General features: G+C 40.0%; 1 protein-coding gene across 1 annotated transcript; it reads left to right on the forward strand.

Moving 5' to 3' along the window:
- Positions 1 to 17: 17 nt before the first annotated feature.
- On the forward strand, positions 18 to 10,256 carry LOC136248784 (bifunctional protein GlmU-like). The gene is made up of 7 exons (XM_066040586.1): positions 18 to 241; positions 4,554 to 4,723; positions 4,774 to 4,892; positions 9,052 to 9,149; positions 9,206 to 9,274; positions 9,980 to 10,038; positions 10,096 to 10,256. The coding sequence occupies exons 1-7, from the start codon at positions 53 to 55 to the stop codon at positions 10,199 to 10,201; spliced, it is 810 nt and encodes a 269-aa protein (XP_065896658.1). The 5' UTR covers positions 18 to 52; the 3' UTR covers positions 10,202 to 10,256.
- Positions 10,257 to 12,984: the final 2,728 nt, after the last annotated feature.

Consider the following 12,984-nt stretch of genomic DNA (forward strand, 5'->3'; position numbering starts at 1 on the left):
AGTAGGTGCTTAATAAAACTGGATACCACAATCGAAACATCTACTGTCTAGTATGAAGGTGTTAATATTAGCTGCAGGCTATGGGACGCGTTTGGCGCGTGATCTAGCTGAGTCTAGTGAATACGCTCACTTAATTGGCTGTCCCAAGCCACTCCTACCTGTGGCGGGGAAACCCCTGATCACTTATTGGATGGAAATGTTGTCAACAGCTCACGTGCAGCCATCAGATGTTTACATCATAGTAAGTGTGGGTGGGGCTAGGAGAATGCATTTTAGTTTCACTGATGAACATCTTGGATTCAAAATGTGCTGGTCAATTTATGCACTAATTGAGGACCTCAACTAATACACCTATCAACCATCCCCAGGGGTCTCCATACATCTACTGGGGATTTTACATCTACACTTGCCCCACCCCTGGGGCTTTTGATGGCGGCAGTTTACCAAGCCAAAAATTATTTTTCATAGGTAAATCAAATCCCCCCTCTATCAAGGTGGGGACATAGTGGGGTTTTGACAAGCTTCTTAGGGGAATTTGACACTAGACTTTGTCAAATCCCCCACCCTACCCGGGGGTGGGGCATGACATTGATAGTTGTGTAAGTGTCAAGATTATGTGTACAGTGAAACCTGCAGGGGCGGATCCAGGGGGGGCCAGTGCCCCCCCTCCCCCCCTTCCCCCCCTTCAGAATTTTTTTATATTGTTGCTCATTGAACATAGCTAGGAACCTTAGACATAATTCAAACATTTTTTATACGGTTTATGACTACGTGTAATTCTAGCAAATTATTACCCATATTGACATAGCACAAGGAGAACTAGGTGGGATTGAGCACCCTCTACGTTTAGAAATCGAGATACTCTAATAGAACAGTCATTTACTCTAATAAAACAGTCAAGAGTAACATAATTATAAAACACTGTTTATCATTTTGAACAAATAAAAACCTGTTCTAAATTGAGTTAATGACTCTATCCACACACTAGTGACTATATTTAGAAATTCTCTGGAGATGCAGCTGCACACAAAATGCCAAGATTATCTAGTTTTTTGATGCTTGCGCAGGGGACCTTATGCTAATTCTAAAACTTTCAACTTACTTTCAGTCAAAATTAACACTAAAATCATTCTCAAAAAGCCAAATTTTCAAAATTTCTTTATAGACTTTATAGCTGCTAACAGCTCAATAGCTTCCAGCATTGAATTTTCATAAGCATTACAAATTTTAGTCAAAATTGCCACTAAATTCAATCCCACAATGTTAAGTTTTCAAAATTTCATTAGGGAGCAGTTTAAACTAATTATCTGGTTTTTAACTCAGTATCTTCCAGTGTTTGAACTATCAACAAATTTCAGTTATCAAAATTGTCACCAAATTCAATCTCAGAATGTTAGATTTTCAAATTATCCTGGGGGGCATGCCCCCAGACCCCCCTAGAAAGCTCATGCTTCGCACACTGGAGTGACTTCTACCTGTGTGCCCCCCCTTAGCAAAATCCTGGATCCGCCCCTGACCTGTGTATTACAGACACCTTGGGACCAACCAAAGCGTCCTGATTATCAAGGTGTTCTGATTTTACAGGTCAGTGTACATGATAAGGGATTGGGACCATTACCAAGTGTCCAGATAATGCAGGTGTCCTCATTTTCAAGTGTCCTGATTAACAGGTTCCACTGTATTGGTGACCTCAAGTATCCACAAACATTTAAAGACTGTACACCCATGCTCCATGTTGAAGGGACTTCTGCTTTGTTTATATGCACAATTATTAGTGCCTCCTTCTATCATGAAATAGTGCATTCATGTGATATATAATCAATTTGGTGTGGCTACCTAAAATCAACACAGGCGGTGACGGGAATAAGGAATTTAATAATGATGGCCTTAAGAGTGACGCCTTGATAATTGCTATCTCATTTTAATCATAGTGTTAAACACCACAAGATGACATTACAGATGTGAAAACATTTGCTCAAACACAAATTAGTCAACATACAGGCTAGGCCAATACTTATCATCAGTGTATTACTATTAAAGCAGATCACATGATCATAGCAGAATGACTAGTTACTCACAACATCAGTCGTACATAACCAAAACTTTGTACTTGTATCTAACGATTTCTTGTGTAACCAAGTACAACACTTAGCATTATACTAGGCAGCCTTCAAGATCAAGATACTCTAATAGAGCAGTCAGAGACTGAAATATTATTAAGGGTACAGGTAAGAAGGAAAAGGCCTATATCTAAACATACAAAATCATTAAACAATATCACACTGGTAAGACCTATTTTAAAACAAGTCAAGTGAAGTAACATTAACTGTTGTATGAGAGACCATTCCAGTCATTAATGGCTCTACATGAATAGAAGTGGCAGCATGGTAGACACGTAGTACATGATTTGAATATCTTGAAACAATGACCTCTGGTGATGGAGGATGACCGAAAGGTAAATTGTGATGTAGGATCCATGCTCAACAAATTGTGAACTACTTTGTAGATTAAGTCACCTCTAATATGTCGATATCAAGTCGAGACAATCTGTTAACATATGGCAAGTATTTAAATCCTAGCTTAGTGGCTCTTCTTTGAATCTTTTCAATACACTGTTGGTCAAGTACAAACATAGGTCCCCAAACAGTATTTTCATACTCTAGGAGAGGGCAGACAAATGATTTGTACAATTGGAGCAGCATGTTAATGTTTAAGTACTCAAATGACTTGTCTAGTACCTGATTAGTTTTAGCAGCTACTGTTTTAGTGTGCATATGAAACTTAAGAGTGGAGTCAACAATAATTCCTAAATCTTTGGTGCGATTTCACTACCATCAAGAGTATATAATAGTAACTACTATATACTCTTGCTACCATTAATAAAATACTTTCTGTAGACTGAAGTGAGTGGGACCTAAACGCAGAAGGTAACACTTGCTAATATTGAAATTGAGCAACCAGGTTTTTGACCATTTATACAGTTTAGCAATATCACGTTGAAGTTGCAAGTAGTCGGCTTCGCATCTAATTGATCGAAACATCTTGGCATCATCAGCAAATAGTAAGTTGGGTCCACAGATAATGGAATATCATTGACGCATAACAAGAACAGCAAGGGGCCAAGAATGGAACCCCATGGACCAACTAGAGTGGTCACCGTTAAGGACAACTCTCTGCTTTCTACCAAAAAGCAATTCAGTATACACATACTTAATATGCCATAAGCTTTTAATTTCATTAATAGTCGGTTATGAGGGACTGAATCAGAGGCTTTACGGTCTAAATAGACTATATCAACAAGATAACCATCATCAAGTGACTGAGTCCAATAGTCCATTGTTGTGTTGTACATGATCTGCCAGCTATGAATACATGTTGACCAGGAGAAAATAAATTGTTTGTGAGCATATGATGTGACTCCAAACTTCAGACTATCAAACTTATTGGGCAATAGTTGTCAGCAACAAGAACAATTGCCCTTCTTATGAAATGGTGTGACATGAGCAAGTTTCCGACTAGCAGGTGGCCACTACTAAGTGACTTATTAAATAATATACGTAGTGGAACACTAAGTTGTAGAGCAGTTTCTTTTAATGAAAGCAGAAGCCAACCATCCGGTCCTGATGATTTATTCACATCATTCTTTATTAACCTATCAAATACAATAGATGGAGTTATACTATCAAGCGTAGGTACTCAATGGTCTAGAGTTGAACGAGGAGACATCTTCTCTAGTATACACACTAGCAAAATGATCAATAAATAAGTTGGCCGTCTCAGTATTGGTGTGTGTCATGGATGTTATTATTATTATTATTTTATCTAAAGAAAGGGTATACAAAAGGCTTATAGCCTGTACAAGGTGGTCCCCAAAACACATACACAGTACAAAAAGCAATACAGAAACATTGACTATCTACAAGCAAACAAAAACAACAAACAAGCAAACAAAAACAACTATACAAAAAGTAATACTAAGTGAGAGACATCAGTTAAACAAGTAACATCGGAGCCGTGATCTAAATAAGCGTGATGGTAAGGACAAAATTTCATATGGGATTGAGTTCCGAACAAATGGTGTGTTCACGTAGAAGGAATATCTAAATGCATTAATATAACAGTTAATACTAGACCTTGTCTTCAATCTGGAATTTACATATCTCCAAAATACTTTCTGGTTAGATTTAATGTTGCAAGTAATTTTCTCTTATACAAGCTACAAAGAGACCTAGTAAAACTACGGAGCTCATTTCTGGCTTTACATTAGAGTGAATAATCAATCATTGTACCAGATAACTTGTACCATTCCCAAAGCTTAGTCAAGTGTATAATTAATAATCAATTAATCACCTCCCGCCTGCATCAGTGTTTGTTCCATTGGGTGACGGGAAATAAGCAATATAGTAATGATAGCCTAAGTGTCCAACATCAACAAGTTCTAGATAATTATTTGGAAAGAAGCATTTTTGAATTTGTGCACCAGCTGACATATTGATACCAGTTAAAGACTTTACACTCCCATGACATATTGCATGGCTTCCAAATTGTTTTAGGTGAACAATTTTAACAATGATAAGTTTGTGCAGTGGAAAAAAGACTTCCCTTCAGTCAACTTGATCAGTGATGGGTCTACCAGTAATGACACTAGGATTGGAGCAGTGGCCTGTATACACTTGGTAGTGAAACAAGCTAATATTGATGATAGCTTGATGGTGATCGCAGGGTATGGAATTGCTGTGTTTGTAGTGTTAGGAATGGTATTGTACTCTACAGTGATACATTGTTCTATCAAGACTTCAGTTTGACTGATTTCATAAAATCATTCAATGACCTACAAGTCACTCATCCTCGGGGTTGTTCCTTGTTAACATACTATACCTGCTCTGATCTTGGTTAGTGTGTGCATCTGTGTGTGTGTAGTATGTGTACATGCGTGTGTGTGTGTTGTGTAGTGCGTGCGTGCGTGTGTGTGTGTTGCGTGAGTGTGTGTAGTGTGTGGGTATGTATGCGTGCATGCATGTGTGTACGTGCGTGCCTGAGTGTGTGTGTGGCTCTACCATGTGGTGGAGACAGGCAGAGTCAGGGGACTCCCTTGCATTGGCCTTGCAAGCCTGCAAGAGAGCTTTACATTATGCATACACCATGCTTTGTACGAGGCAGACTAAGTCTCTGACTCAAGGTCCCTGCAATTGTCTATGGCCTATCTACCCTCCTGGAGGTCCTCTCACCTGGCCTAAATTTCAGAAGCTTGTAAATAAGTTATTCAGCATCCCCCTGGCTAGGTGGGTTTTCTCTCCTAGCCTAAATTCAATGGTTTGTAAATGGGTTATTCAGTGTCTCCTGGCTGGGTGATTGTGTACTTTCCATGGAGGATTGGGGACTGAGATGATCTCAAGAGAGATGGTCTCCAGACAAGCAAAAGTGTGTGTGTGTGTGTGTGTTGTGTGTGTGTGTGTGTGTGTGTGTGTGTGTGTGTGTGTGTGTGTGTGTGTGTGTGTGTGTGTGTGTGTGTGTGTGTGTGTGTGTGTGTGTGTGTGTGTGTGTGTGTGTGTGTGCATGTGTGCATGGGCATGGCTGACAAACTGGCAGACAAACTGTAGCGATGGCATGTATATGTAAAACTACATCCAGGCTTGGCAAACTTCTTGATCTTTTTTTGAGTCATACATGCACATGTACACATACATGCATGGACACGCACACACACACACGTATGGACACACACGCATGGACACACACGCATGGACACACACACAGGACCTGATCTGGATAGCAGGCCACCATAAGGTGATGTCCTTCTGCCTCACGGCAGACTGAGTCGATAAATCTTCATAGCCTTCTTGTTCTAGAGCACTTGTGCCTTGCCATATACTGGGGTCTTCGAAATCTTTGTTGGCAATGAGAACAGGCAACTGAAGTACTCACACTGCTTGCCGCACGACGTGATCTAAAGCTGTGTCTGGCGTTATTGTGGGATCTACTAAAACTGCGCTGGCATCCGTAAAATGTGTTGAACTACCTAGAGACGAGCCTCTTTCACATATCCTGAGCCACTCCATATCCTGAGCAACGTTGGGGCATTCATCCTAGCAGTGTGACCCAACCAACGCAACCTTCTACAGGAAATCATATCTGCCAAAGATACAGGCAAACCAGCCCTACTCCTGACTTTTTCATTACTAATACACTGAGAAATCTGCAAAGCTCATGATATGCCTAATAATGTTTTAAACAGCAATGGAGAAATGTCTCTAAAGTGCATACCTCCCTCTGCTTCACAGGCCACGTACAGCAAAACATCCAGCACCACAGCTTGGTAGACCATACTCTTTGTGGTTATAGATAGCATATGGTCACCGAAAACAGACCTTCTAAGAGCTTCAAAAATACTGGCAGCCTGAGATATCCTTCTATTTGCACTCCACTGTGTGATTCCACAAGAGAGCCAAGATAACGAAAGGATGTTACAGACATAACAGAATCATTACTGACAACAATGGGATCCAAGTTGCTCTGCATCACACCACACCCTGCAGCTAAAAATTTGTGTTTTGGGATGCTAATAGTTTGGCCGCAAGCTGTCACAATACTATTTAACTCAACAGTAAGGTCTTCCCTAGTAGATGTTACTATAGCAGCATCATTGGCAAAGTTCAGTTCAGTCATCCAAAATGTGGATGGTGCTCACCTACTAGCTTACTAGCTTACCTCTACATTTATAAAGAAACTTGACACCAAGTTGCGTACATCACTGACGCCAACACTGTATCACAAAATAAAAAGAGTAGGTGCAAGAACATATCCCTGTCTCAAACCGTTGGAAACCTCAATTTTAGCCAAGCCCCCCCTCCCCTCCCTCCAAGTGAAATTCCAGCTAGCATGTTCTCATACAGGGACCTGATCAGACTGATTAGAACATCAGGCTCACCATAATTATTTGGCAAGAATTAGCCACATTGCAACCCTAGGTACCGAGTCATATGCCTTCTTTAAAGAGTATAAAAGCCTTAGTGTCATGTTCAATGGTCTTTTTTATCAGCTGGCGTGCACAAAAAATCATTTCTGTACAACCACGATTACATCGAAAACTACACTGAGATTCTGCTACAACCTCCTCCACCACTGCCTGTAGACGTTGCTGGATCACTTTAGCAGACACTTTTCCCACCACATCCAGCAAACTAATTCCTTTACAATTGTCAGTCACCCTTCTTTGGTACAGGTACCAATAATGCATTCTACAAATCTTGAGGAACAACTTTTCTCTCCCAGACACTACTAAACAATTGCACCAGATACACCAACAACTCATCACAACAAATTTTAACCATCTCTGGAAGTATGCCACTACTACCACCAACCCTACCCCCTGCTATCAATGACAACACATCTCTAACTTCTTGGAGGGAGGGTACACAAGCCATCCCATCATATACAGCATAGGAAGGGAATGAGTTAATCACATCCTCAGAAAACATGCTGGAAATGTTCAAAACAGTATTGAAATATTGTTTCCATCTCTGCAAACTCTCTTAAGATTTCTGAGTTTGGTAGGCAACAGACCAGTTCTCCCCCTTTGCATATCCTGATACCCTTCCATGTACCTATGCCTCGCATGACCTTATCCTCTACTTCTTGTGACTTATACATATCCTTCTTCTCAAACCAAGTGTTCATTACAGTTAAACCATTTACCACACAAAAGGTCAAAAGTGCCCTTCCAGCCTTATTAACTTTACCAACTCCATGATTACTCTTAACACCTCACCTTTGTCAAGTTCAGGGTGGTTGGAACCAACCCTAGTATTAAAGTCTCCCACAACTAACAAGTCATCTTGACACACTGAGTAGATTGTACACATCAAATCATCATAAACTGATCCTTGTGCTCCTGTGGGGAGCAAAAAGTGGCACACTAATTACAGTCAAATAAATGTTGCCATTTTGTCTGCTGACACTACAAGAAGTGCATCTTTTTGAAACTGGATACAGACACTAACAATTCTAGAGCTAATTGCCCTCCAACATTCCCAAGAATTTCTCCAAGCTGCAGCCATCGTAGGGTTTAAAAGGATGCCAACACCTTCATTCCTCTGCACAGGTTCCCCATCTGCTGGAATGGGTCTGCCAAAATGGACCAAGACAAACCCATCCACCTCATAGACATCTTGACCAAACCATTTTGTTTTACTGATGCATTTCAAAACAACGCAGTTCTTCCACCAGCGAGTTGACATTTCGATCAACTTGGACACCTCTCCTAGTAGACGCAGTAGCAACAGAGTTCTCAGACTCAACAAGCCAACATAAATTCCAGCTGCCAATGTTAATTTAGGAACGGTGACAGTTGTGAGAACAACCAGCAGCTCTCAAATGACCGTGCGTGCGTGTGTGTGCGTACGTGTGTGCATGTGTGTGTGTGTGTGTATACATGTGTGTGCGCGTGCGTGTGTGTGTGTACGTGTGTGTGTGTGTGTACATGTATGTGCGTGTGTGTGTGTTGTGTGTGTAGTGTGTGTGTGTGTGTGTGTGTGTGTGTGTGTGTGTGTGTGTGTGTGTGTGTGTAGTGTAGTACGTTCTGACTTGGCAGTACCCAAACAAGGATCTCTGTGTTTTGCACTATTGTGGTTTTGCAAACCACTAGTGTGTGACTCTCTTGCATAAGTAGTTGAGTTGATGACAGTCACACACGCACACACACACACTCACTGCACACACAGGCACACACACACACACAGACACACACTGACAGACAGACAGACACACACACACAGACAGACACAGACAGACAGACACACACACACACACACACACACACACAAATTAAGTGTCAATAACTGTGCAATGAATGGTTCCCTATAATCAATTGATTTGTCAATTAATTGGCTTCATACTAACGTGCCAAGATCATTCTCTTCAGCTCCCATCAATTAAAACTGTGATCACGTAAACTGCCCATTGACTATTTGATCAATGATCACACCCAATTATAATCAAAAATTGATCAATTGATTTTGATTCATAGCCATACTACTTATGTCATTCATTCAGATGTACACAAACATGGTATATTGGAAGTGAATGGTGAAGGATTAGTGACTGCTTTAGTGGAGAAACCTAAACCCGACCATACTAACTCCAGGAAAGCTGTAAGTATATGGTTAGCAGATAAATGAGTACCTCTAGCTGTTATGGTATATCACAGTGTCCAGCATTTTACCTGTTCACTAAACAATCACTACCAATACTGGATAACTTTATGGAAGACAACAAGGTGAAATACAACACTACAAACTATCTTACGCATGACATAGATTGTGCTTATATAGAAACCTCATAAAGCATAATTATCTCTTGTGTGCTTCAATAACAGCCTCAATAATTATCCAGATAATAATGTGCAATGTAAAAGTAACAAAAACTTAAAAGTTGTATATTATAGTATATTAAATACACTAATATGTTATTAGTATACTGATAAATTCTACAGTAAGTTTTTTGTTTTCTTACTGTTCACAATCTTTCCTAATTTTCATGCATTTCACATGTCACCACACATAATGCATCATGGAAGTTTACATCATCATTATGTAGGTGGTATAATATGGCCATGGGGGTGGTACCTGCTTACTGTTACTGGTCAATGATCATAACAAAATATCAAAATATATATTCTATGAATCAAGCAGTCAACTACTCTAATAGAACAGTTAGAACAGTCACATCATAAATTGTTGTTTGAGTAGTTACTTACTTTATCTGTAACAAAAGTGAAAATAGTTTAACACAATATCAGAATCTGGAAGTGTTCCTGGGAACATGTCCCAAACCCCGTCATCCATGCCTGTTGTATGCTTTGAGCTCTATCAGTTGTGTAACTTTGTCCCCTACATTATCTATCTGGTCCTGCCCTTACTTCATTGTGTACAACTATCATGACACTCCTACTACCAACTAACATATAAATATTATCTTATAGGAGTTGCCAGTATCCACAAGAGATGCTCCCGGTAACTTCATCAGATACTTGTGTACAAGGTAAACAAGTAGTACCAGTTAGTAGTACCAGTTCACTAGTATATTATGTTATTGTAGACAAGCAGTGTCTGCAGTAGGGACATCAGGAAGATATGATGTTGGGGGACTACAATCATATATCACTTGTAATGATAACTTTAAAGTCACTACAGCAGTCTCTTGAAATGGTGTTATGTATTAAATGAAAAGTCAGCATTGAAGACTTGTAAATTGAAAGAGAGCACAGCAAATTCTCCAAAGATTTTGGTGTTAATAACTGTTCTGCATGGGTCCATATGGTCATTTACCTCAGAAAGAGGACAACCTCTGCATGTTCGGGTTAAAAGTTCTTGACCTGAGAGAGTTCCAGAGAGGTTCCTGCAGCACTCAAGATAAGTGTTATAATTTTATGTAACCTCTAGCTGCAATTATGCGTGACTATGTGGATTTACTGTTTAATACATCCAACTTTGTATATGCCACAAAACCAACCACTGAAATAACACAGTTACTAAGGAGACTATAATACAATTTTTTTTGCAATTTTTTGCATGAATAGTTTATGTAGTTGTCACCAGAGAATGTGATCATGTTCAGCTAATGAATTATATGATGTAGCTACTGATGTGGTTGATGAGAGATTTGACTGCCTCCAAAGGATACTCTCATTTGATTGGCTATCCCAAGCCACTCCTACCAGTTGCGGGAAAGCCGCTCGTCACGTACAGTACTGTGTGGAAATATTGTCAACGGCAGTTCACGTGCCAGAATCAAATATTTTTATTACAGTTCAGTACCTTACTGAGAAGCCACCTCTCATTTTTCAGTCCAAAGAAGGAGGGCACAGCATACATTCAATTTAGCTATAAAATTACATCTGGTAGTATAAATCTGTACCTATAATGTTTATGGTGGAAGTTCTTTTTAGCCCACCATTGTAGCTATATACTTGATTCAGTATTATAATTTCACGCAGCCAGACAGTTTTTTCAGTAGCAAAACCTTAAATGGATAGTAGTATCATACATTACTGGTGAAAGTGCTATGCCCGATAAGATCAAGTGTTGCTGGTCTGTTGTGTTTGTCCCATCATGGGTACATCTACATTGTTTGCTTTTGAGGTTAGGGATATAACCAAAAAGTCAAGGGTACAAGGTCTATGAGTGTGCAAAACATTATGCTAACGAGTCTATAGTGCACAATTTGTAGGTGAACAATTCTAATATGAGCAAGTTTACTCAGTGGAGTATGTATGTAGCACTATGCACATGTGTTACTGGTCAATGCAGACAAATCTACCTGGGGCAGAGACCACTTCCATGTCTCACAAGTGAAGGTGTGGGCACCCCAAGTCCCTCACCCACTATGCAACACATGGCCAGTTTACACCAGGTCACAGCTGGGTGGGCTGCTTCCCTAGTTGACACCAGGTCTCCATTTAATCAGCTGGGCACACACACTACACACACAAAGCAAAGCCTATGGCAGCCATGTGAAACAACTATTTTCACTCAGTGAACCAGCACTGGGATGCCTGTGCACCACTCAGGCAATTGAGCCTTGTGTAGGCAAATCCTCCTGGGGCAGGGCTAGTAACCCATAGGAGGACTGTCCAGGTTTCACAGAGAGAGGTTGCGGAACCCAAAGTTCCACAACAACCCGACCCCAACACTAAGTGAGACAAGGACAGTTGGGGACCTGATGTCATCTAGGGAAGCAGCCCACCTGGGCCAGCTGTAACATCAAAGGGTACCTGGTGTTTACTGGGGAAGCACACATACACTAACCAAGATCAGAACAGGTGTAGTATGTTAATAAGGAACAAATCACATAAATTTTCATATTCCATCTTCTCAGGAGCCCATGCATAAAGCTTTACGGGTTCCTGCTAAAATTTCATTATAAAAGGCAACAGATTACAATACGATGTTGCACTTGCACCCACAGGGGGGGTTCTGAATCTTAGCCAGTGAAATAGTCTAACACAATAGCCCCCAACAGAAATTTCTGTGATTACAAAAGCAAAGTTTCTCTGAACTATGCTACAGATACTATACAACCAAGTTTCGGCAGCACATTTCAACTCAGTATTCCAATAGAAAATTTTGCAATTCAAGTTTGCAAATTTCACAGAAATTTGGACCTCACAAATGCAATTGCAAATACAAATCAGTTAACTAGAATTCTGTATTATTACCAGTTATCTGACCATTGGTTGATTGGTCCAGAAAGGAAAAGGACCTACTGTATAATCCTGAACTTTTATAGAAACTGAATTAGTATAACAGGAAAATAATCCCACTAGAAAATATGTGAGTACCATATAGCCTAAATATTTGAGGGAGAAATTTTTTTCTGATTTCGCAGTTTTGGGGGTTAACAACCAAAATTTTATCCTTGAAATATTTAGACCTCCATATAGTTTAATAAATTTTGGGATTGTTTGCAAATCTGCAAAAAAATTAAGTTAGGTAGCATCGAAAATTTTAGACTACACAGAACTCTATCAAGACTGTTGATCCCTGATGTGTACGTGTGGTTTACTACAACGTGAAATTTTCAGATGTACACAAACATGGCATACTGGAGCTGAATGGTAAAGGATTAGTGACTGTTTTAGTGGAGAAGCCAAAACCTGACCAAACTAACTCCAGGAAAGCTGCAAGTGTACAGTCAACAGATGCCATACACTGTATAAGTGTGTGCATCTTAGTGTCCAGCTTTCTACCTGCTCACAGAATAATCACTACCAATGAGCCTATTCCACAATTACACATCACAACGCAAAACTAATGCAAAAATGGTGAAAAGTGTGGGGTCCGAGTGGGGGTGCTTTGTACGGAAGGGATAACATTTCGAGATGTTCCCCATGAAGAAAGCATAAGAAAACTCTGGTGAGGCTTATTAACTATCTTCCTATGTAGGGCACGCATTTTCGTACTTCTCAAATGGTCGTATGGTCTGGTT

Source organism: Dysidea avara, chromosome 3, assembly GCF_963678975.1.
Source record: "Dysidea avara chromosome 3, odDysAvar1.4, whole genome shotgun sequence".
Classification (NCBI taxonomy): domain Eukaryota; kingdom Metazoa; phylum Porifera; class Demospongiae; order Dictyoceratida; family Dysideidae; genus Dysidea; species Dysidea avara.

Coding starts and splice junctions, on each gene's coding strand:
- LOC136248784 (XM_066040586.1), top strand. CDS start 53: ATGAAGGTGTTAATATTAGCTGCAGGCTATGGGACGCGTTTGGCGCGT. Junction 9,150..9,205: donor ATACTAACTCCAGGAAAGCT/GTAAGTATATGG, acceptor GGTATATCACAG/TGTCCAGCATTTTACCTGTT. Junction 10,039..10,095: donor ATCAGATACTTGTGTACAAG/GTAAACAAGTAG, acceptor ATGTTATTGTAG/ACAAGCAGTGTCTGCAGTAG.